Source organism: Sceloporus occidentalis, unplaced genomic scaffold (genome assembly GCF_023333645.1).
Source record: "Sceloporus occidentalis isolate IW3139 unplaced genomic scaffold, rSceOcc1.0.p SCAF_55, whole genome shotgun sequence".
Lineage (NCBI taxonomy): Eukaryota > Metazoa > Chordata > Lepidosauria > Squamata > Phrynosomatidae > Sceloporus > Sceloporus occidentalis.
Genome location: NW_028317035.1, coordinates 1,962,551 through 1,988,853, shown reverse-complemented (window position 1 = coordinate 1,988,853; position 26,303 = coordinate 1,962,551). Strand labels below are relative to the sequence as shown.

Below are 26,303 nucleotides of genomic sequence, written 5' to 3'. Positions count from 1 at the left end.
TTAACTTCCAGGAGGAGGCAGGGTCACGCAATGTTGCGAACACCCACACCTCCATCACCATAGCTCTATTTATTCATAACATAGGACTATCCTAGCTGTGACACACAGTCCACCAGGCTTCACTTTAGGAGAAAAACACAGCTCATCAACTAATAAAGCTGAGCTCTTTATACAAGGCTCGTCAAAGTAAAGTTGAGTGTTCATTTGCTTATTAACAGACTAGGTTAGCAAAACATGTTTGAGAACAATTGTCCTAGATGAAAGGGATGCAACAAACCAAACCACTTTGGTTTAAATTTATGTATGCTTTAAAACTAGGACCTACTGTCTGAAGTCAAAGAGGGGTGTGGTGACCCAACCCAGAGCCTCTGGATTTCTCCTCTGCTTGCTGGCTTCAGAAGAACTCCCTGGTGGAGGAACAGGAACTGCATAAAGAGTGACTGTGAGAAGGGTCTCCCGAGGCAGGTGGTTAATCTGGACTGGAAAGCAGATCCTAAATGAAGAAAAACAGAAAATAAATCACATCTCACAATTTCACAGCCACAAATGCAACTCTTTTTTTTGGGGGGGGGGGTACAAGGAATGCATATCCGCTGTACAAAAAGTAAAATCCAAATGTGTACATTTTATGACCTATACATGTTTACAGGTCACTACGACAGTTTCGGTACCAGTCAAAGCAAAAAAAACCCCAAAAAACAAAAGATTCAATCTTAAAAATGTTTTTCTCCCCAAGTCAAATATGATGGTTCTCATTGTATACCATACCATTCAGTATTCTTTTTAATGCCGGCACTATTTCTGTGAAAAATGGTATCTCACAAAAATGAACACTGAATAGCGTGTGATGGATATGGGGGAGAGAAAGAGTGATAGTAAAAGAAAGGAGGATAAACAGGCAAGCCTAACATTTAAGAGAGAAAGAAGAAGAAGAAATTAAGAGGTTTTGAAAAGATGAACGGATTAACTAATAACATTGAAAAGAACAAGCGGATCAGGACCCCCATATGTCAGTTATTTGGTCTAAATTGTTTTTTTTATTATTATTATTATTATTATTGGAAAAACAACAAGAAAGGGCAATTTCTCATTTTTCGATATATATGGGCTGGTGTAGAAGCAGAATATGTGGATATTAAGAATAAACAACAAGGAAGTAAAATGAAACACATGGAAAATAAAAGCAAAAAAAAAAAGTATATTCCTGCCAGAAGTGGAGGAATTTCCAGAATGTGTGACTACAAGCGAGATTAATACCAATGCTAACATCATGTAACATTACAGTATTTGAGATATATTCCACAAGCCCCATACAGAATACTAAAAAGACAAAAAAGTGCTTTCTCAGGAAACCGAACCAAATTAGCATTAAGAAAAGGGCACAAATGTTACAAACACAGTATGAGCTATGCAGATCTTTTCAACTATCATGAATGGTAGCAAATATATGTTAACTGCTGCCAATACTCTTTCTTGTGGAGGTTACCCATGTGAATGCCATATGCCTTGTGTACTTGTGTATTGGAAAAATGGTTTTATTTTCCCATGGAATACTAGACTAGCCACCTGTCAGGTGACCTCACTCAAGCAACCTCACATGACTTATACAGTATTATTAGCTACTGCACGTATACAGAAATATTCTTCTTCCAGTTCGTATCAACTCTGACAACTTCATTTCCCTTTTCACATGAAAAAAATCTATTGTTGGCCAACGCACAGCCATAATTGATTAGATAATGGCAAGAAATTTGTGGCTGAGGGGAAGACCACTGTGACCAAAGAATATCTGATTGTTATGTTCCCTGAACAGCCATTTCTTCAGCAGCTCAACCCCGAAATATTTGTTTAAATAATGCATGCAGTGTCAATGTGGCGAGACCAGGACCCATGTGTAGTATGTCAATGGGTTAATAATCTTGTGTGCTAACAATTAGTCAGACATGTTTGGATTATGATCAAGATGTGTAGAAACTGAAAATAAGTGAGTAATTTGTATGAATTATTACAGAGACGTGATTAAACAGATTTCAGAGGAATAACCTGGTAGACAGAATTCAATTCTAAAAGTAAATTTTGATGGACAAGAGAGTATGTGCACAAACACACAGTGATCAGCGTATCAGAGATGACAAGTTGGTCTACAGCTGATCCCCCACATTTCCGAGCACATGATCACTTCTACGGTGACTAAAATGCATGGGCAACATAAGATTACAAAGGCAATCCTTGTAAGTGTTGCCTTTGTCTATGATCTCTGCATCCCCGGTATATATATATATATATATATATATACACACACACACACACACACACACACAGCCGGCCCAAGGCAAAATGCCGCCTGGGGCGAATTTTAAAATGCCGCCCCCCCCCCATTATCTACCCTTCCTCTCCCCCCCATTATCTACCCTTCCTCTCCCTCCGTCCCTTCCCCCCCCCTGTACTTACCTTTCAGCAGTCCTGCGGCGAGTCTCCCTGTTCGGTCTCGGTGCCGGCTTGTAACACCGAGACCGAACAGGAAGACTCGCCGCAGAGGAGAGAGAGGCGCCGAGTGGGTACTGACAGCTTGGTAAGCGAAAACCACTCGGCGCCCCTTTCTCTCTCTTTCACTTTAAAAAAAAAAAAAAAAAGGGGCTTGGGGCGTTCAAAAGTGCTGCCTGGAGCAGTTGCCCCACTCAGCTCCATTGTCGGGCCGGCCCTGTATATATATATATTGTACATTACTTTTTGTTACATTTTTAAGATACTTTTTAGTTATAGTGGTGTGTGGTTAGGTCATGGTTAAAAAAGGAAAAGAAAAAAAAATCTTTGAAGATCATATAGGTCTGTAACACTGTAGGATCTGTGGAATATATTTTGAATATTCCAAGCATGTGAAGGCGTTATCTCTTCCAGGAGATTGTTGAACTGAGGAATTACCGTAACATCTCGCCCATCCATACCACACATAGCAGAGAAGGGTGCTTCTCCAACAACCAAGATCCTAGATGAATAGTCTCAACCCTTACTATTTACAACAAACCACTATTTCTGAAACTACTAGAAGGAACAAGAAGCTATGCATATAAAAACAAACAAGCCCTATATTTCAGGCCTTTATATTTGTCATAAAATGAAAGGCATGGTCAAGGATGGCTAACTTAAGAAATTACAATCTAAATTAAAATATAGAATAAAAATAATGTATTACCTACAGAATATGGTGGATATATAGATCGATCATGTGAAGGAAGGAAAATATAAAAGTAGACAGTTTTATTTTAGAGGTATATAGGCGCAAATCATGTGAAAGGCATAAAGATATTACTAAAAATGTAGACGTCTGGAAAAGTATCTCAAAATTGGTCACCTAGGTTGCATATTTTCAATGGAAATAGCTTACTGGTGTACCTTTAAAGATATTAATGAACATAATACACAGGGAATTTTAAGTGTTTACATGTAATATAACATGTCTCCCCACAGATCTTAACAACAGATTGGTGCATTATTAAAATGCTTTAAAAAATATGTAAAGATGGCGCCATCAGCCAAAAAAGCATTCGCCATATGTAATTTTAATAAATTTAGTTATACTCATTACTATGAAGGCATAGGGGAAAGATTAGATAGGTAAATGCTCAAAATCTGTGTTTGCTAACATTCTGCTGTACATTATAGTGAAGAAAAAAAAAAAAAAAAAAAAAAAAAAGAGTAGAAGTGCGCTCAGAAATAAAAAATTATAAAGTCCCCACCAAATGGTGTAGAAAAAATACATATATAAAGAAGGAATACAACCTTTCACAAATACAGGTCTTCTGCAATGCACCTATTTTCATAATTTTAAATCCGGGAATAACATGAAAAATACATAAAGAAAAAAACAATAGTGTGGTAAAAGACCTGTATTTGTGAAAATGTCGTATTCCCTCTTATTTTTATATATATATATTTTTTTATTTATTTTTTTTTCTTACAGCATTTGGTGGTGACTATAATTTTTCTTTTTTTTTTTTTAAGCACACTTTTACACTTTCTTATCCACTATATTGTATTTTCTGCTAATTTAGGGTTATTATGGTATTTGTTGCTGCTCCACACTAAGTTAAGCGCTGTGATCACTATCTTTTTTGTACATTCCGCTGCACATAACATACTTTTTCCAATAAGAAATTACCACTTTCAAACATGCAGGAATCCACCGGTAGATTTACCTTGGAGAGGGGATGACCCTTTACTGCTAGGCCCGGTGGTGCTTTTATGTTGTCACACATCAAACGATGTGTGACCTCCAGGAAGTCTCCATCTTTGATAATCACTTCCAATTAATTTTGCGACTGGGCACATCCCAACTCAGAAAAAGAGCTACAGAATTACGGCATTCAATATTCACCAAATCCAGCAAATGTTGCATAACCACTCTTCGTGATTACGAATGCATTCTTCTCAGAGGCAGTAACCATAAATTTTACACCTGGAGAGCCAAAACCTCAGGCTTTTCTAATACAACTCAATAACCCCATAATGTATCTTTCACTTCCACTTATACAATCTCCCTTACTCTCCTTCCAGAAAGAGAACAGGCACTTTCTAAGTTTATCCATGTGCCTGCGGCTGCTTCTCTGCTCAAAGCGGGGAGGGGAAAAGGGCTCAGAGTCAGTCCCACTCGGGCTATTTTGGGGACAGCTCATCTGACAACTGAACAGAAGCAGCAGCCAGAAGCTGCAAGGCAGTGGGTAGGGGCAAACATTCACCCTAAGAAACCATCCAAAATCATGCAGGGATCACATCCCCAGCTACAAATAGGCCCTGGCACCATCTTGGTAGAGTTGTCATCAATGAAAAATATAACTTCTTGCAATTCCAACAGCATTGGCAGTACTGATGCAGTTCAGGCCAAAAGTAGCTGCAAACTGCATCACTGCAGAAGTACCACAATGTAATCCTTTGTGTTGTCACATCAGATGTATACAAATATACTCTCTCATGCTCTTACACGTTTCATAGGTTTGTTAACCCCTTTCGTGACAATGGCTGTTTTAACATTTCTGTGCTGCTCGTGTTTAGCTGTAATGTTCTTCTTTCCCATTTACTGAACCCATACAAGTTATATATTGTGTTTTTCAGGTCAAGAAGGGCTTTCCTTAGATGTCATTATGTTGATTGTACCATATCATTTACTATAAAAAAAAATGCATTAAATATGGTGTAAAATTGAGGGGAAAAAAGAACGACTTCTGACTTTTACTTTTACTCATCTATAATGCTAATGAAAAACCTACTAAATAGATTCTACTATTTGTCATGAGTTTAGAAATAACCAATGTTTTTATGGGTTTTTTTTGCACGTTATGAGGCAATAAGTACAAGTAGCATTTTGCTATTTCAAAACCAATTTTTTCAAATCTGGTAATTCTTCCCCACATGTGCTATTTTGGGTATCTTTGAAGCTGGCCAATGCAATGCTTGCCCCACCAAACCATATATTTTTGAAGACTAGACAACCCCCCAGGATATTTCAAATGCTAATATCTTAACTCTTTCCATGCACCAATTCTACCACCAGTCTTTGTCAAACTATGCGGTAGTCAGTTGTTTTTTCCCACACACATTTTATTCAGGTATTGAATTAACAGGTCCTGTTACATGTCGCTGTCACACAACACCTCTATATGCGTTCAGCAACATCTCCCGAGTACAGTGATACCACCCATTCTTGGGTTTGCCTGGATGTTTGGGGGCAGAAGGGCCACATTTTGGGCATGCATATTTTTCAATGTTGAATTTTGACATTTGGTGATCCACTGCCCTACTTGGTACATCTTTGAGCCTGGCCAATTCAATATGCCCAATAAACAATATATTTTTTAAAACTAGACACCCCAGGGTATTTAAAATGCTGGTAATTTTAACTCTTTGCATGCACTAATTCTACCACCAGCCTTTGTCAATTTTTGCAGTAGTATTTTTTTTGTGTATTTTTCCTCTCACACGTTGTACTTTAGGTATAAATTTATAGCTCCTGGTATATCTGACTTTCACACAGCACCCCAATATGGCATTACAGCAACACTGTTTGGGTGCAGAAAGCGAACACAGATCGCTTTCTGCACACATTTAAAGCCATGACGGCCCTGGCACGTCAATTGTCACTAACTGGATGTTTATGCATGACGTGTCCAGGACCGTCAGTTGTCATCAAGGGGTTATTGAAAGGCACGCTACATACCACAATCAAAAAAGAAGAATATGGGAAAGGGTCAATGTTTTGGTGATTGAAAGCCATACAGGTTTAAAAAAAAATAAAAAAATTAAAAAAGGTGAATAAGTGTAAAATAATATCCAATTATGGTCTTCTTGTTTGAGTACAGGGATAACAATTACTGGCACGTTGACTGCCAGAATTATTTCAACGGAAAGCAAAATTTCATTTAACTCTTCGACTTTGCGAAAGGTACACATCTGAGTATCTGGAGTAACTAGCTAAGTAGGAAATCTTACATCTGGTCCCACACAAGGAGATGGAAGAGGTACTTGTAAACATGGATCTTGCGGGTTTGCAGGGGACTGCACAGTTCCTTCCCTCCATGACTCAAGGAGCAGGACACATAAAAATCCTCGTAACTGAAACAAGACAGTAGAATGTTACATTGGATGAAGACTCAACTTGCGCTAAATATGGCACCAGCCATACGTTAAAGACTTTAATGAATTGGTATGTAGGTGGCTGTTAACTATCCACATAAGGGTGTTTTCATACACATTTATCTATTAACCTTTTTGAACCTATGGTACAATGCACTGCTGCCACACATAAATATAAATATGAAGTGACTGTACCAGGACAGAAAGGATAGATACATTCAATGAAATTACACACAACAGTTATATAATCGGAAGGATAACTGGGACAGGCAACCTTGGGCAGTTAAGCCTGTAGACATGGACAGCAGTTATAGTTACAAGAAGCTTTCTGACCATGTTGAGAACGACTTATGATCAGACAATGAGATGGCTGTTTTCTAAACAGTCTTGTTTGATAGATTGTCTCTCTTTATAACAGTATTACACATGTGTCTTTCCTCCAAAGATTAGCTACACAGTAAAAATATAACACTGGTCAAACTCTGGTGACAGGTGTAGAGTGAGCAAAGAACAGAAAACACATTTATGGTGGAGGAACAGTATTCTTACTGATAAAGTACGATGGGGAGGAAGCAGTAAAAACTGTAGATAAAATAAATTGAAAAAGAAGAAATGGAGAAGGGAGAAGAGTGGACTTATGGGTATTGGAGAAAGATATAAGAACACTACTGACTGATTCACAGGGTGAGGAAGAGCATAGACTTTGAAAAGAAAAAAAGGAGCAAGGGTATTTGAGCTTTGGCAGGAGAGTGCCCAGCTGTATGTCTATATCCCCACCCCTTGCAACATTCACAAGGAAAGCTTTATTGAGGGCGGGAATGAGGGTGCGGAGTGAAATACCAAAGGTCATACCCCCCCTTGCCCCCACTCTGTTGCACCATGTTTTCTAATCTCTTTCTCTTCCCATTGTACAACAGAGAGAATGAGAAACAGACAAAGGGGAATGCCCCTCTCCCCATCCACTTCTCAAAGTCCCTGATACTGCAGCATGGGACTAGTAAAGCCTGGAACTGACCATCTGTCTTTGCCTAGAGAGGGAGGGGGTGCTGAAAAGGAGAGAGGCTGTGAGAATGAGGAAGCCATGGGATCAGCATAGAGAATTCCAGCACAGCTGTGAGCAGAGGGGAGCGGCGCACGGTACTGCTCCCTATTCATCTCATGCCTCTCACTCCCTGTAACTAACTAGGCACAAGACAGATTGTTCAATGAGAGAATGACAGGGTAAGAAGTAGGTGGATCGGCTAGCGATCAGGAATCCCCTACTGTGCTTCACATTAACATTTACAGTATCAGGGTTCATGGTAAAAAAAAGGGGGGGGCAAACATTTAACTATGCCTTTTTTTTATTTTGACATGGGGTGCTTTTGACAACATTTTGCAAACTTAATTCTGGACACTGCTTTTGGGATTTACAATATATAATTTATACTGATTAACACACACACTTGTCATTTGTATAGTGATTCAATGAAATACTGAGGTTTTGCAGGTTTTACCATTACCTGGCAACCCAGGAAATGGGGACGCGGTGTGCTGCATAGACTGTAAAGGCAAGAGGGCTTGTTATGAGCGAGGCATCCTGTGTTTGGCTCTGTTTTCTCTCTGCGTGAAGCACTGTCTGGAAGTCGGCATTGAATGTACTGCAATACAACTGCACCAGATCCAAGATGGCTGCTGTAAGACCCTCCACAACCTTCTCTGTAACATACATAACGTGAAACACACAAAGTCAAGCTTAGTCATTACCTAAATAGATGCCCCCAAAAAAAGATTTGCTCAGTTTTTTTAGAGATTAGAAAAATGTAATTATATATATATGTTATATATATAGTTACTGTCATGAAAGCATATGCAGCAGTTAATGTACTGGCTTTCAATGTTTAATTTAAATCACAAATGGATCAGAAATTGAGCCTCTGAATAAAACCTAGTTCCTGTAACAGTTCCATTTTTACATCAACACAGTGCCTTAAAATGATTACAACAAATATTTGCAAGGATCTGCATGACAACTTACCGACACCTAAGAAGAATTATGGAAGGAACCAAAAGATTTCTAGAGACCATTAAAACAAAAATATGTCCTGTTTTTGTGTCATTAGAATAATGGCTTTTTTAATACAGCTTGCAAAAAGAGCCGAAGCGCTTCGTATTATGCAGCTTTCATTAGTCCATAATATCTTCATCCTCTGACACATTTAATATGGTCAGTATGAACAATAAAATAAACTACAACATTGTAACACACAAGTGACTAAATGCTGTAACACCTCAAGAAAGGTAAACATTGACAAATGACAGCATGACACATGTATGTACATCCTTATTAAAGGAAGTGTCTAATCACAGGCTATGTACAAAACACACTCAGCAAAGGTCTGCAACAAACATTACCTCTGTTTTCTTCCTGCATTAGAAAATTGGGGTCCTGCAACAGAAAGAGAGATGTGAAATGAAATAAGAATTTAAATGAACTTTGCAGCTGCTTAAAAATGTCTGCTATATTACAGCATTGCTAATAAATGGAATTCATATACCGTATTGGCTCGGATATAGGCCGCCCCCGTATATAGGCCGCACCCTAAAAGTTTGGTGCTTTTTTAAAGAAAGTTTTTTTCTTTAAAAAAGCACCAAAAAATCATGCTGCCACTCTGTCTCCCCCCCCCCCGAGATATGCTGCCACTGTCCTTCCCCCCCCCGAGATATGCTGCCACTGTCCTCCTCCCCCCCGAGATATGCTGCCACTGTCCCGCCCCCCCCGAGATATGCTGCCACTGTCCTCCCCCCCGAGATATGCTGCCACTGTCCTCCCCCCCGAGATATGCTGCCACTGCCCCCCCCGAGATATGCTGCCACTGTCCTCCCCCCCCCCGAGATATGCTGCCACTGTCCTTCCCCCCCCGAGATATGCTGCCACTGTCCTCCCCCCCCGAGATATGCTGCCACTGTCCTCCCTCCCCCCCGAGATATGCTGCCACTGTCCCCCCCCCCAAGATATGCTGCCACTCTGCCCCCCCCGACTTACCAGGGCAGACTCCCGGGTATCTTGCGGGGCCAGCGGGGGACATCTAAGCGTATACAACTTCCGGTGCCGCAAGACACCCGGGAGTCTGCTCTGGTAAGTCTTGGGGGCAGAGGTAAAACGCATCGTGCGGACGGTCACCGGCTGTGACGATGCGCTTAGACAACCTCCCGTGCCGCCCCCCCCCGTGGAAAGTGCTGGCAGGGGAGGCTGTCTGAGCGTATCGGAGAGTAGGATGCAGGTCCCCTGCACCGCTGCGGGGGATCTGTATCCTAACCCCGCTGCCTGCCCGGCGCCCGGGACTGTATGTCCAGGGCGTCGGGCGCTAGACCCCGAATATAGGCCGCACCCCCACTTTAAAGACTTAAAGTGGAGGAAAAAAGTGCGGCCTATATTCGAGCCAATACGGTATAAATAATGCTACTATTCAATTCTCCTAGGGCATACTGATTACCTAAACTAGGAGCTTCCCAAAGGTGGAACTGTACCAATGATTGTTGTAATGTTTAGGTATCCTTAAAGCAAACTAGTGTGCTTATCTATGCTAGCTGAACATCGCAAATGTTACAGTTCAGCAATGCCATAACGGAAAGGCTAATTGCTGGTTGTCCATGTCTTACACCAATATATTCTTTATTTAATTTCTAACAAGGAACAAAATGATTGGGGAAGTTTTATGTATAAAAAGTGATTATAGTTGAAAAGGGGTCTTATCACAACAGCAACTGCTAAAACATTCCAGCAAACTGGTTCACTCCATTGTTATGTATTTTTTTTACCGCACTACCCCTATTAACTCACCTTACTTGACTTAATTTGTACACGAGAAGGGCAGGGAGGGAGTTGGTTCAGGGAATTGCTAATTTCTAAGGTTTCTACAGCTGCAAGAGCATTACAGATCGCTTTCACTGACTGCACCACCCGCTCTGCCCGAAGATGGAAGTCTGCCTGTGAATAGAAGATCAGGGCATGCAACTGAATGAGCGAAGGAAACATACACTATATGGAAATATATACACCACAGAGGAAAGTAGATCAAGAAATATATAGAGATCAGATATCTATATATTGATACAGTTCTAATGTATCACGTCATTAGGACCGCAATGCCCATAAATACATTATGTATGTACTGGTGGGGAGTAATGTATTTACTTTTGGGGCGGCCCTAGGCCTGAGGGGACATAATCAAAAGCAGTTTTTTCTTATAAAAATGATTTATTTTTTTAAATGCTGGGAGAAGGGTTTTAGAGTGTGGGGGCACAGGTGATGTCACAATCACTGATGTCTGAATATTAGCAGGGATCAGCAATTTTTACCAACGTGCTAGCCAGCTGATTGAACAACAGATCAGCTGGCAGCACGCCGTCTAATTATATTTTTCATGACTGATGCAATGGTGACATATTTGACTGATCTCTGCCTTCTCCTACTATTTTATTGTTGGAGATCTATTGATCAGCCTGACACCTTTTCTTTGTTACATTGTATTGCTCCACAATGGAACACTTAACTGTTTAATGCTTGTACAGTCAAACTTAGAGATTGTCGCCGGAAGGTGATGGGGGTGATGACTGCCAGCAGCTCCACTACAATCATGATAGCATTTCCTGCATAGCAATTTATTTCATGCTGCAAACTTCCCTCCCTTACAAAGGCTGTTAGAAGTAGCTAAGAAAAGGTGAACAATAACTATGAAACAAGACTGTGTGTGTGTGTGTGTATTTCAAAATGTCAATGATTTTACCAATATTCAAACTGTCACTATATTTTTGGAATATGAACATTTTGTTAGCTATGTGATGGCAGCAGAATCAGTCTCACAGAATCCACAAGATGCCCACACAGAAAACACACTCACCTCAGCTGCAACAAACTCCTCCACTTCATTATGGAAAGTGTCAAAGAGCAGGGTTAGAGCCTGTCTGAGAAAAGAAGCAAAGCTATCAGTTCCATCCAATACCGTCCCACAATTCCCAACCTCTAGCAACCATAGCAAATTATCCATTCATTGCAACACACCGTTCATATATCGATAGAAATAAAATAAAAATCTCAATAAGACATGGGCCTATAACACATGGCTAAATAAATGCCACCATTTTCTTCTTTTATAACTACAACACTCCTCAGCTTCTGTTGTGTCTTACAATATGAAATGTACAGCAAATGCAGTCTCATGCATTGTTATATTGAAACCTTTATATAAACACATACACATTTTTATATATGCTTACCTGGTGACAGTCTGTTTGACAGGTCTTTCCTGGAGGTGCACATGATGGTTTAGAGTAGAGGGACTTTGAGTGTCACTGGCCTGGGGAAAGACGTGAAACTTTAAATTGTCTGTACAGGAACACACCGATTAATCACAAATCTATAGAAGCTTTAAACTGGCAAATATTTTTATTATTGATAACTTTGGAATGTCACTGCCATGAAATGTCAGCGTTGGGAACTCTCTGTAAGGATCACGGACAAATGAACAGCTATATGCGCCACAAATATGCAGCATGTCAGCAGGCTGTATACTAAGTCTCTGTGTATAATCATGTTGTACACTTAGGAGGTCTCACTTACTGATCTTGCTAGGTCCCATCGAACGGCCTCCTTTTTCATCAGATGAAGCCGGACATCTACGTCAAACTTCCTACATTGCTGGATATATTCGTGGCTTCCCAAGGCTTGTTCACTAGGAAAAGGACAATACAAAAGAGAGAAAGCAGGAGAGGGGGGGAAAAACCGAGACATGATTTACAGAATCAGAGATATAATATGTTATAGGAGACAAAAATGAAAGACAAGAAACTCTCAATGAACCCTTTATTCATAAACAAAAACTTTTCTTTCCAGCTGTAGTTCTCTGGCTTTGCTCAGACAATTCCGACTACTGGCTTCTATTGTCTAGTGTATTCCGGCTGCCAAGGTCAGGGCCAGGGCAAAGTTACTGTAAGGATATTAATAAATAGTCACGATTGTTGTTTATCTCAAAATTCTAAATTTTACGGGGAATCTTGTAGTTACTGCTTGGGTCACATCCTGAAGCACGATGACACTTGCCTGAGAAAACGTTATAGTCTAGCATTAAGTTGAGTTTCTTCCGTTTCACTGTCAATATTATGAAATTGTTTCCATGATAACGCTACTTCCTAACCTACAGGACCTTCTTGTAGATTTCCCAGTTTTAGGCTTTCCTTATATAGAGTTTCTATCTGCCCGAAGATGCTGGGAAGCATATGCTCACATTTCTGAACATACATTGCCAGTCTTCTGGTTAATCTTAAGTATTCACACATAACTAAATTGTGAGTTCGTGGATATCTTAGGCGAGGCAAACACTTGTGTTGTGTCTAGCCAATGAGATTAATTAGCATTCTAATGTCCCAGGATTAATGTTAATGAACATGAAAGAACCAGGTAAGTACTCTCATATGCATTGTTCAAACTTAAAGGGAAAACAATTACTTACATTAGGGAGAAGAAGCAGGGCTAAACTTGTGTTTCACAGGTTGGGATACTCACAGTTTATCCAAGACCCTACAGATTCCTAGAATGAAACTGTGGCAGCATTTGCTATATGCTGCTCTAAATGAACTGTTGGTGCACCAGAGCTATCTAGAGCACTATGCACATTAAAGGGACAGTGTAATGTTCCATACTGTCCCACCTGTAGAAAACAGCCTTTAAATCACTGGCAGCAATTTCTGCACATCAACGTGGAGGGACTCGTTAGATGCAATGGAATTCTCACATAAGCCAGAACTTAAGTTGGCAGTGAGTATACGGTGTGCGCTGGTAGACAGATGTCTACTTTTCTTGGGTTTTGGGTATTAAATTAATAAAAAAATATCTCTAATATATTAAACACCTATGAAACTAGTAATAAAAAATAAAAAAAAAGGCCGCACATTTGAAATGATTTATTTATTGTTCAAAAAGGGGAGTATAGGTGAGTATAAAATCTGGTGGCAGAAACTGGCCTAGTAAGTGCCAGTTTATCACACTCAGGAAGTGGGCAGGATACCGCACCTAATAAAAGCTCACTCAGTCCCCTATCACTGCACCTTCTGCATCCTGTAACATTCAACAATGATGGGAGGGTACTAGATATTTACCACTTAAAGTGGCATTAAACCTATTTTCCACTCAAGAAATTAAGCAAGCCATCTTGAATTTTAAAAATATATACTTTGAAAGCCCCTTACTTAACCAGTGAGGAGCAAAGCCACTTGACTCTTTTATTGTCAGACCAGCTTGTGCAATGAAGACCTTACAGAAGACAGCAGGTGTAAATTAGCACCTTCTGGTTCATAAATAAAGACCCTTCGTAATGAAAAGGGAAAGTTTGAACTGCAACTCTCTTTAAAAACACCCCTGAAAACTCACTCTAGTGAATCAACCCCTTTGTGTAGAATCACCTACACACACTTTACAGTACTGAAGTAGCGGTCATTCCTAATTCCCCTGGGATCAATGAGGCAGACTACCCCGGTTCCAGTGTTCCTGACTTTCAAACTTGTATTGATTTCGGAATGATCCAGTTTGAACTCACTTCTGTAGGAACTCCTCCAACCCACAGAGCTTTAGCAGATAGTCAGACACATTAAGGTCCTCTAAATCGTCACTGGTAAAGCAAAGCGTTTGGTAAATCAGCAAGTCAACAGTTGATGAACCTAAAGAGAAACAAAAATGAAACAAAAAGTATTCAAAAACCAAGCACTGACAGATTAAACATTTTCCCTGAAAAAATATATTTTGATATGATGATGAATGGGCAACATCCAAATGTTAGTGGAAAAAAAGGAAAAAGTAATTTAATTTAAAACCTATGCACTGCAATTACTTCAAACACAATATGTATCATATCTAAGAGTTCAAGTGGTAGAATCATATCCCCCCACAAGTATGATGGTTAAGATTTTAGAATACTAAAATTATTTAATAAAACCTCAAATTCATAAAATCAAATCTACTCTATTTTTCTAAGCAATTTAAAATATAATTTGGCGCTGTTGCAATGTATCTATCTTCTGCATGTTCAGCATCTACATGTACAAAAATAACAGTCTGGTTAACTACATCCCAAATCCTCTGTATAAATTCAAAGAGTTGCATGAGAAAGCAGGTAAAAAAAACACTCACAATCACATGTAAAGGTCAAAGGATCTCTCAGCCCATCACATATCACTGTCACCTTCAAGCTTACTCCATGGCCGAGGTGCTCGGGGCTCAAGTTGACGGGACTCCAGACAATTCCAGTGTGTTTCTGATCTGTGATGCTATGTCTAGAGCGCAGGCTGTATTAATGGAAGAGATTACATTAGAAGTTAAATTACAATATTGCCTCTGTTCATGATGCTGAAAAGGCATTTATTGCAGCAGCACTACTCACATGTCTAGCATGTAACAGAACGCAGCAGTCTCTTCATCCCTCTGCTCTGACATTTCAAACAAGTTGCAGCCGTTCTGCTGAGGATTTGGGTTAAAAGAGTCCTGTGGCAGGTGGCAGGAGAAACGGGTACAGAAGTGTCAGAATGCCAAAAGTATCATTAATATACAAACATACAGGCATGTAGAACATTATTTTGATTAAATAATATATCCAGAATGCATAATCAGCAGGAAACAGGCAATATATCTCCCTTTCCTTCCCATTCAACCATAGTCCTTTCCGCTCTTGCTCCCTGCCAGACTCGCACCCAACCTTATGTGTGGGAAAAGCTAGACAGCCAGTAGGAAGCAGCATATGGTACCAAATAATACTTACAACTTGTTGTAAAGCAAACACTCTCTGAAATGTGCTGGAAGAGGGTCACAATAAAAAAAAACAAAAAAACAGGATCTAAGCCATATTTGGTACAGTATTAAAATGATTAGTCTTTGGAGCCTGGAAGAACAAAATAGGGGTTGATTTATAAGTGGTAAAAGTGGAGCAATCAATTGGTTGCACCACCCCCTTCACAGACTGGATTATCTGTAGGTCACTTAACAGAACATGGTCCTGTTAAATAAATATCTAAAATTCTTATCTATTAAGTATATTTTCTCTGTTTCTTTTCAATTGTTAACATGTGTTTTACATATAATTCACTGTGTATTCATATACTTGTTACAATGTTGCCCTTACACAATGACTTCTCCCTTGTTGCAATAAGTCCCTACTGCTTGTGTGACAATCCTAAGGTCTACTCTGTGCTCCACAGCTTGCAGTGTTCTCGTGAGCCGCTGGTGTCAACGAGAAACTGCAGGTCACCTATACAGGACAATGGACACTTCCCAGACCAATTTCCCATGTCACCCCTGTCCAGGTTTGAATCCACTGGGCAACTTGAAAGGAATCGAACTGTCATCTTTGAAGCCCTATTGGCCATATTTAGTGATAACAAAAACGTTTTGTCCCTTTTTCCAATAGTGATTCTTGTTTTCATGTATATAACTACCTTGTTTTCCCCAAATAAAAAAGTTAATCTGCTTTGCCCCTGAGCTTTTGTCGTTACTCTGGTAATTCGTTTGGAGCTTCTTTTACCCTGAGTATTCCAGAGTGAGGAAGGTCCCACTTCCCGCTAAATTGCTATTGTAGGGCTTACTCAAACACCACATTGTGGTGAGTGTTTAAAGCAATGCTAATGAAGTCCTGTTTATCTAAAATGGGGAAAGGGCTTCATATTTTTGTCAAACGACCCTCTGGGTAATTAAGACTGAACCATCCTATTGTCTCCAATAAAATATTAAGCAAAAGCTGTTGTTCTCAAACAGAACATACAATATTTAAAAAAACTATTTTTTTCAAAATGTGATACTAAAACAAAGTGGCTAGGGTTTAAACTGAAAATAGATGCATTGCAAATTGGTAAAATAACAATCAGGATCAAGATGTTGAGGGTTTTTTTTTTTTTGGAACGTAAGTTCACAAGCGCATGGCTCTCTTCTCCTTTTGTAGCAGTTTGTTATTGTGTGTGAATTTAAATTATTTTACCGACTCTTGTACCTGTGCTAGATAATCTGGGGTTATATAAATGTGATGTATTATGTGTCAAAGTGGAAAAATGTTTTTAAATAGTCACAACTCCAGTTGTCAATACTGTATGTTTTCAGGGGACTACTGCCCATTGAGTCATAATACCCTGCATCTTTTTCTCTGCAATCTGGTACTTCAATAGTGTCCATAGTATGAATTTCTGTAACATAAAAACAATCTTTTGTCTTTTATACTCACTGGACCAACTGAGCCTCTGAAACCTTTAGATGGCCCCCCAACTTTCTGTCCATAGGTGCGTGGTGGGACTTGGGGGGGAAGAGTGTTGCTTCGTGAAACTGGCTTTCCTGTTAGCTTTTTCCGCAGGCCCACCTCCTTCCAGTGTCCTTCAGCCTGGCGCAGTAATTCAGAATCATAGGTAGATGTCAAGTTTAAGTGTGTGATCGTGTCATTGATTCTTTCATATTCAAGGTCAGAGAATCCACTCCCTCTCCTCCCTTCTCTCTCAAATTCATACTTTTCCTCCATTTGTGAAATTGTACGCCTGAGAAGCTTCCCTTCAGCATCTCCGCTGTATACATTAACATCTCGGCTCTGGTAGCTTTTGTTTGTGTTGGTAGGAAGCAATTCTTTGCGCTGGGTCAAAATGTGAGTGCGTGGAGGCAGTGGAGGAGGGGACACATTTTTTGGAGAGCATCTTTCTTCTCCCCGGCCATTGCTATGGTACCCATCTCCATATATGTACAAGTAATCTTCAGATGGTGGAGGTTTGGTCCTTGGTGGTAAAGGGACAGTAGCAGGTGTCTGGGAGGCTACATCCCAAGAAATAAGGTGGCTCTCATTACTCCCAGGGGGCCTCTTTTCTTGACGGAGACGTGAAAGAGCATCATATTCCATTTGCAAAGCCTCTGCCAGAGCAAGTTCCTTCTGACTTATTCCCAAGGACTCCAGGCCCTGCCATTGCTCCCTGTTACCACCTGAGGTTGACATTACTGCAGATTATAAAGTGGAAAAAAGGGGATAACTGGGAGCTATCGCTGAAAGCAGTTTGTGACTTTAGACAGAGACATAATGTTGCAAAATCCCACCTGTAAAAAGTTTAAAATAAGAATGCGTAAGTGAAACTGAAAGCAGACATCATTACTGTTATTTCTCAAACAACATACAGACATTTCTCAGTAATAATGAAATAATGATATGAAGTAAGCTGTTTTTTTAATTCAGCAAAATACAGCAACAAGCAGAGCTCAACCTGCAAAACTTATTACAACCATGTACTGAACTTGCTACTCCACCATTTAAGGCCACTTACAAAGAGATAAATAACCATGTTAAAAGCTGCATGACCATCCTTGTGATGACTTGACTTGATTTCTACTGCATGCATGCTCGTCATATATCACATTTAAATGAATTTACATTGTACGCTGAACAAGCTGACATAGGATTCTGGAAACTGGTGTTTCCATTTTGACAGCAAACATTTAAAAGATGAGCCATATTATATGGCTGTATATAGGTTTTATTAAGTGTTTCTTCAATGACAACACATTGTAATCTTTACTAAAATGCTTTAACCGGGCACAATTACAATAACACTGGTTTATTCTGCTACCACATCACACATGCAACAATGAATCTGTAATTCAACTAGAGCGACCAATGTATGCAAGTCAAATTGTTAGTTATATACCCTACTACTTGTTACGTTCTGTCTGCCCATTGCTATGTAATATGACAGTGCTATATAAAACTATGTATATATATAAAAAAAAAATTACTTTGCCTGTTAACCCTTACAATGACTCATTTTCACATATCATGGATTGCTCTCTCTCTATCAGGACTAACATTAAAAGCTACTTAAAGTAAGCACAAGGGCTTCAGCATGGCTCACCATCTTGCTCATAATAATTAAAACAAAATACATTCTGCACTCAACATATATTCCTTTAACATACTCATAAAATATATGTAAAAACAAGAAAACATACCTAATGAGCTTATTAAGCGTCTTGCTTTACTGATGTCATGCCTCTACAGACATCCAGGAAATCTTAAAGCATAATACAACATAGATATTAATTCCGCCACGGTCCCTTAGTCCAAGGACAAATGTACTAAGCAGGAAATTTTCTGCAAGAATTTAGACGCGGAACAAAAAAAAAAAAAAAAAAACCTATCCTCCTCGATAAGCATAAAAAGATATTTCCATACATTTATAAATGTACAAACATTTTTTGTTTAGTATTATTTGGGGGAGGGTGAATATGACAGGTGAGGTGTACACTTACACTTTACATACCAAAAGTATCTGGACACCCCCTCCTAATTTAGGCATGTATGCAGTAATTTTCATAGCCAAACACTAGTAGAATGGGTCTTAACCCCTTGATGACAATTGCCGGTCCGGGCACGTCACGGAAATTCAAGTCGATAACGACAAATGACGTGCCAGGACCGGCACGTCATTAAACGGGTGCAGAAAGCGATCTATTTACGCTTTCTGCACCAAAACGGCGTTGCTGTAATGCCTCGACCTCGAGGCATTCAGCAACGCCATTATCGGCAGAAAGGGGCCATCTCTGGCCCCTCCCCGGGGCATCAACATCCGCCATACTTTGTATGGCGGCGGACGCCCGTTTTAAAAGCGTTTAGGAGGCGATCAACGATCGTCTCCTAAACTTAAATGGTGTCGCTGGAATGCCTCGATCAGGAGGCATCCAGCGACACCAAACACTTACCTGGGGATGGACTGTGACCGCTCCGGAGAGCGGTCACAGCCGCAGCTGCCGGTGATCTTCGCCATCAGCAAGATGGCGGCGGCCCGGGAAAAAAAATAATAAAGATGAAAAGGTTCGCTAGACGGTCTCCTGACCCTCTAGAGAACTCTGGCTCCACTTGCAGGTTGAATATAGGTACTGCATTCAACCATGCAAGTCAATGGAGCTCAGCTAATAAATTAAAAATAAAATGAATAATAATTAGAAAAAAAATAGTAAAAAAACAGTAAAATGTAAAAATAATTTCCCACTGATGTCACTATCAGGGGAACCTTCAAGTTGAAAAAAAATGTTAAAAAAATAAAAAAAGGCAAAAAAAATGTATATATATATAAAAAATATATTTTTGTGAGCAAGTCCTAAAATTAGAATATTAGCTTAAAACAATTCTCGCATGGAAAGAGTTAAAATACTGGCATATTAAATGCCCATGGGGTGTCTACTTTTAAAAAATGTATGATTTGATGGGGTAAATTGAATTGGCCGGGTTGAACAAGGTCCCAATTAACACGGGGGGGAAGGATGGCCACACATCTAATTTCCAATTAGAAAAATGCACACGTACCAAATGTGGCCTTTTAGTTCCCCCCAAAAATGACAAACCCATGCATGTGGGGTATCACTGTACTCAGGAGATGTTGCTGAACACATATTGGGGTGTCGTGTGACAGCGGCATATACCAGGAGCTGTAAATTCCTACATAAAGTAGGTGTGTGTGGGAAAAATACACACAAAAATACTACTGCAAACTTTGAAAAAATGCTGGTGGTAAAATGTGTGCATGCAAAGAGTTAAAATACCAGCATTTAAAATACCCTGGGGTGTCTAGTTTTCAAAAATATACTTTTTAATTCATACCTGAAGTAAAATGTGTGTGACAAAACAAATGCAAAAAAATGACTACCACAAAGTTTGACAAAGACTGGTGGTAAATATGGTGCATGGAAAGGGTTAAAATACCAGCATTTGGAATACCCTGGGCTGTCTAGTTTTCAAAAATATATGATTTGATGGGGTAAATTACATTGGCCGGCTTCAAAGATACCCGAAATGGCACATGGAGGGAAGAATTACCAGATTTGGAAAAAATGGCTTTGAAATAGCAAAATGCTACCTGTACTTATTGCTCCATAACGTGCAGAAAAAAAGCAAAAAAACATAAAAACATTGGGTATTTCTAAACTCAGGACAAATAGTAGAATCTATTTAGCAGGTTTTTTTATTACCTTTTATAGATGAGTAAAAGATTTTTCAACTAAAAGTTAGAAACAGTTTATATTCACCATATTTTATACTTTTTTTAATAGTAAATGATATGATACAATCAAAACAATGTCATCTAAAGAAAGCCCTTCTTGTCCTGAAAAAAACAATATATAATGTGTGTGGGTTCAGTAAACGGGAAAGAAGAAAATTACAGCTAAACACGAGCAGCGCAGAAATGTTAAAACGGCCATTGTCACGAAGGGTACAAAGTAAAATCAGCCTTTGTCACGAAGGGGTTAAATGAAGAGCTTAGGGACTTTAAATGTGGCACTGTCATGGGATGCCATCTTTGCCAGTCAGTTTGTGTAATTTCTGCCCTGGAAGAATGTAAGTAGAAGCATCCAGGAGTAACAACAGCTCAGTCACAAAGTGGTATATCATGCACTCCCAGAGCGGGTTTGCAGAGTGCTAAAGTGTGTACCCTGTAAAAGTCACCTGTCATCACCGACTACAGAGATCCAAACTGCCTCTGAAAGTAACATGAGCACAAGCACTGTGCGCTGTTTGCTTCATGAAATGGGTTTCCAAGGCATAGCAGCTGCACACAAGCCCAAGATCACTGTGAACAATGCCAAGCATCAGCTGGAGTAGTGTAAAGGCCTCTGGAGTGATGAATCACGCTTCACTATTTGGAAGCCTAAGAGATGAATCTTGGTTTAGTGACTGTTAGAAAAACGCTACCTACCGGAATGCATAGTGCCTAATGTAAAGTTTGGTGGAGGAGGGATAATGGTCTGTAGCTGTCACCAATTGCGAGCCAGGCCTTCTCATCTAACATTGGCTAACCTCACAAATGCTGTTTAAGCTGAATGGGTAGAATTCCAAAATCCCTGTAGAAAGCCTTCACAGAAGAGAGGAGGCTTTTATAGGTGTGGGGAGTGCCTACTCCATATAAATGCCCTTGGTTTTGGAATAAGATGTCCAACAAGCTCATATAGGTGTGATAAGGAGTCTATGTACATTTGGTTTTATATAGAATTTTCTAATTGACCATTTAATTAAAAATGTGTTACATTATTACATCATCATTTACAAGCTCAAAGCACAGTGCCTAGTAGCCTCCTGACAAAATGCCCTTCTTAAAGAGGAACTCTGGAAAAAATCTGAGCATTAAGTACAGTGCTGTATACTGTAATATAGATTAGAATTGACAAACCTTGATTTTAACTCATTTTGTTCCAATAAACTTTATCTCATGAACTGGAAGGCCTTCTTTGCCTAATATATTGGTTTGTCTAGTGCTAGAGAAAGTAACAGGGAGATGGAGTGGTGTACTGTCAGTGTGTATTTGTGTGTATGTATAGTGCCTGAGTCTGTAAGTGTGTGTATAGTTTTATAGTCAGTGTGTTCACATGTATATATGTATAGTTCCAGAGTGTACTATGTGTATAAAAGTGTGGTATTACTGTATGTGGTGTTTGCGCATACAGTGAAGGAAAAAAATATTAATAGTTTGCCCACTGACAAAGACTTGATCAGTCTATAATTTTAATGGTAGGTTTATTTAACCCCTTCGTGACAAAGGCTGATTCTATTTTTTGTACCCTTCGTGACAATGGCTGTTTTATCGTTTCTGCGGTGTTTGTGTTTAGCTGTAATTTTCTCTTAACCCATTTACTAAACCCACACAAGTTATATATTGTTTTTTTCAGTACAAGAAGGGCTTTCTTCAGACACCATTTTTTATATATGATGTAATTTTCTATAATAAAAATAATAAAATATGACGAAAAATTGAAAAAAAAAAATAATTTCTCACTTTTATTTGAAAAATCTTTTATTCATCATAAAAAACTACTGAAAAAACCTGCTAAATAGATTCTACTATTCGTCCCGAGTTTAGAAATACCCAATGTTTTTATGTTTTTTTGCTTTCTTCTACACGTTATGGGGCAATAAGTACAAGTAGCGTTTTGCTATTTCAAAACCATTTTTCTCTGAATCTGGTAATTCTGTCTCCATGTGGTATTTGGGGCATCTTTGAAGCCAGCAAATTAAATTTACCCCACCAAACCATATATTTTTGAAAACTAGACACCCCAGGGTATTTTAGATGCTGATAGTTTAACCCTTTCCATGCACTAATCCTACCACCAACCCTTGTCAAAGTTTGTGATAGTAATTGTTTTTGCTGTTTTTTAAACATACTTTGTGCTTCAGGTGTAAAATTACAGCTCCTGGTATGTTGTTGCTGTCACACAACACCCCGATATGTGTTCAGCAACATCTCCTGAGTACATTGATACCCCACATGCATGGGTTTGTCAGATTGTTTGGGGGCAAAAGGGCCAAATTTGGAACATGCCTCCTCAGCCGTATACCGCTGCATGGCAACAATTGCAGCAAAAATAGTGGGGAAGGAAAGGGTTAATGGCTCTAATAAAAAAAATAAAAAAAAAACCCTAAAAAAAAAGTACAAAAAAAAAAGTAAAAAAAAATGTAAAAAAAAAGAACCCCAAAAACAATTGCCACTATGCAAGATCACTGTTTATGCAGTGATCAATGGCAATGAAGGGGTTAATATTAAATGGGTGGCTCTTATAAGAGCCTTTGGATCAATATATATATATATTATTGAGAATACCTGAAAACACACTGATCTGTCTCTCTCCCTCACTAGAAGCAAGTGAAGGAGGGAGGCAGATCCAATACTGATCAAAGGCAATGTTTAGAAAACATTGCCTTTGATTTAGCAAATCATGATCACTCTTATGAGTGATCTGACCACTAGGGGTGTTATTCACTGGATGTCCATGACATCCAGCAACACCCCCCCCGATGATGACAGCAGGCTCCGCCCCCGGCTTGATGGGCGCCGCCATCTTGAAACACCGCGTGTGTTTTGAAGACGCCGGTACCGGGAAGGTAAGTTAAGCATTTAGGAAGCGATCGCGGGTCGCTTCCTTTGCTAAACAGGTGTTGCAAAGATGCCTCGATACTGAGGCATCTTAGCAACACCAGCTAAGCAAAGGAAGCGACTCGCGATCGCTTCCTAAACCCGTTTTTCGGCGGCGGGCGCCGCCATGTTTGAAAGACATGCAGTCTTTCAAACATGTTTTTTATTTGCGATCGGGGGGGGGCCGGGAATGTTTTTTTTGGTGTTGCTCAATGCCTCGATGTCGAGGCATTAGAGCAACACCGTTTGAGTGAAAAAAATCGATCACGGATCGATTTTTTCACCCGTTTAAAGACGTGCCGGTCCTGGCACGTCAATTGTCATAATCGTCACGATTTTCGGTGACGTGTCCGGACCGGCAATTGTCATCAAGGGGTTAAACAGTGAGAGACAGAATAACAAAACAAAAAAAAACAACAGAATAATGCATTTTACTCAGTGAAATAAGTATTTGACTCATTTGCAAAACATGACTTAGTACTTAGTGGCAAATTACAGAAATCAGACGTTTCTTGTAGTTGGCCACCAGGTTTGGACACAACTCAGGAGGGATTTTTGTCCCACTCCTCTTTGCAGATCCTCTCCAAGTCATTGAAAGGAGAAGGTAGATATGACAAACTAAGGATAAGGAAATAAGAACATGATCTTGGGAACAAAACTGGCTCCTACATTTTTTGGCTGACTCATGGATCCAAACCAAATTTGTCGACCCCTGTTTTACTTTGATATTTTAAGTTGAACACACATCAGTAGTGTAAATCATAGTCGTCAATATTTACTAACCAATATTCACGTATATCGTTAGAGGGCTAATTTCTGGGAGGGGGGCCGGTATAAGCAAACATTCTTTTGCCAAGAAGGGCTGACTTTGTAAAACAATCATGTGGGTCAGAATAAAAGATATCTGTCTGTATGTTGCAGACTTGTAAGGATTAGTAGTGAATAGTTAGTAAAAACAAAACATGGCAACCTTAGCTGAATGTGTCATATTGCTTATATAATTTACCTTTCATGTATACTTAAATAGCATGCTTTTTCTAGTAATTATAATAACCAGTACCCACTCCGCAATAAATGCCCCCTGGGAAACCACCTGACAGTGGGTGTAAACGGTAAATCAAGAACCAAGATACGGGAAGAGCAATGTTCAAAAAGAGAAAGATAAATACACCCTAGCATACACAGTGCTATAGACCTTGAAGCGATGATCTGTTTGCACAGAAAGAGCTAAGTAGAGAAATAGATTTGTGCAGAGGGCAATTTACATGGAAAACAGGTACAGGAAGAAAAAAAACAAAAAAAAAAACAAAAACATAGAAACCATTCTGCCCCATCTAAGTCTTGCTGGGTTTTTCTGATATTTCCTGACAATCAGTTCCTGGCCTTGTGGATAAACAAGTCTTTTCTATGTTTAAGTGCCCTCTACTTATCTATCACCCTCTGACACTCACACAAAATGCATATTTATAAACAAAAGCTATGCTATATACCTGGGGTTGACAGATCCCAGGAGCTCCTAAATGTATGCCATTTATTTTTATCTCTATGGGTATCTACCCTTTTCCAGCTCATAAAGAAATATCAAGTTCACACATCTGTGTGTCTAGCTTCTACCTTCTACATAAGTCTACCCAGCCCTGATGCATACAAATAATGAAACACTTATTGTAATCCCTTTAAATAGTAAATAGCATGACAGAGAAACAAACAAAAATCAAAGATTAACATAGATTTGAGGTTCTAGACTAATACCTGCCATTTAACATTAAACATAGATTAAAGGGCACGTAGAAAATACTCTCATCCATAGTCGTTCACGTGGTTTTGAAACAGAACCACAAACCGACCCAGAAACCACTTTTTGTGAGACAGACGAAACAAGACATACTAAACAAGCGAAAACGAAACCACACAGACATATAATTATGCAGATATTAACAATACATGGTCAGGACAACCCAACAAACACACTAAATTCTAAAGCATTCCTTCTAACTAAAGCTTTATTCTCTACACAACCTCTTTAATTCTCAACAAAAGCGTATTTAACAAAATATCAGGCCTGTGGCTTCATTGAAGGACAGCATAACTCCATGCATGTTCGGAAAATCATTTGCTCCCTCACAAACTGTACAGAGGTATGAAGTAGATAGTTAAATAATTGAGTTCTACATACATATTACCATATTTGCTCGATTATAAGATGACCCCCCAAAATTTGAATATTGATTTATAAAAAAAAAAAGAAAAACTGACTATAAGACTAGCCTATAGGAAAAAAGGTTATTAGTAAATGTAAACTATTTTTTCATATTTAATAAAAAACTATGATTGAGAAAAATGCATTCTTTGTTTTTATTTCCTTTTATTTGCCAACCTGTCCTGCAATTATGCACATCTGCCCCCCGATATGCCTTATACCCCCCTATATGCCACTCTGCCCCCCCAGATATGCCTTATAAGACGAGGGGTATTTTTCAGAGCATTTACGCTGTAAAAAACCTTGTTTTATAATCTAGCAAATACGGTAATTTATCGCTCATTATATCTAAAATTGGGCAGACTGGACCTCAGAGATCTCCCAGCTAAGCTTTTAAACACAAGACGAAGAAATACGGGAAGACACGTGTATATCATAAAGGGCAAAATGTAAAATTAAATTAATACGCTATTCAGAAAACAGCATCTCTTCACAAATCTGCACAATGCTCGGATGTGTTTCAGAGTTTTAT

At 39.2% G+C, this 26,303-nt stretch overlaps 1 protein-coding gene across 1 annotated transcript in view; it reads right to left on the bottom strand.

The window, feature by feature from the left end:
* The window catches only part of LOC149287903 (phosphatidylinositol 4-phosphate 3-kinase C2 domain-containing subunit beta-like), a 59,294-nt gene that overhangs the window by 20,013 nt on the left and 12,978 nt on the right, over positions 1-26,303 (bottom strand). Inside the window, exons 2-13 of the mRNA XM_089492271.1 lie at positions 16,866-17,617; positions 15,042-15,142; positions 14,792-14,946; positions 14,202-14,322; positions 12,230-12,341; positions 11,887-11,966; positions 11,511-11,574; positions 10,451-10,597; positions 9,022-9,055; positions 8,130-8,325; positions 6,484-6,606; positions 326-493 (exon numbers count right to left, since the gene is read on the bottom strand). Coding sequence (XP_089348397.1) covers positions 326-493; positions 6,484-6,606; positions 8,130-8,325; positions 9,022-9,055; positions 10,451-10,597; positions 11,511-11,574; positions 11,887-11,966; positions 12,230-12,341; positions 14,202-14,322; positions 14,792-14,946; positions 15,042-15,142; positions 16,866-17,617 — 2,053 coding nt within the window. The remainder of the gene's footprint in view (positions 1-325; positions 494-6,483; positions 6,607-8,129; positions 8,326-9,021; positions 9,056-10,450; positions 10,598-11,510; positions 11,575-11,886; positions 11,967-12,229; positions 12,342-14,201; positions 14,323-14,791; positions 14,947-15,041; positions 15,143-16,865; positions 17,618-26,303) is intronic.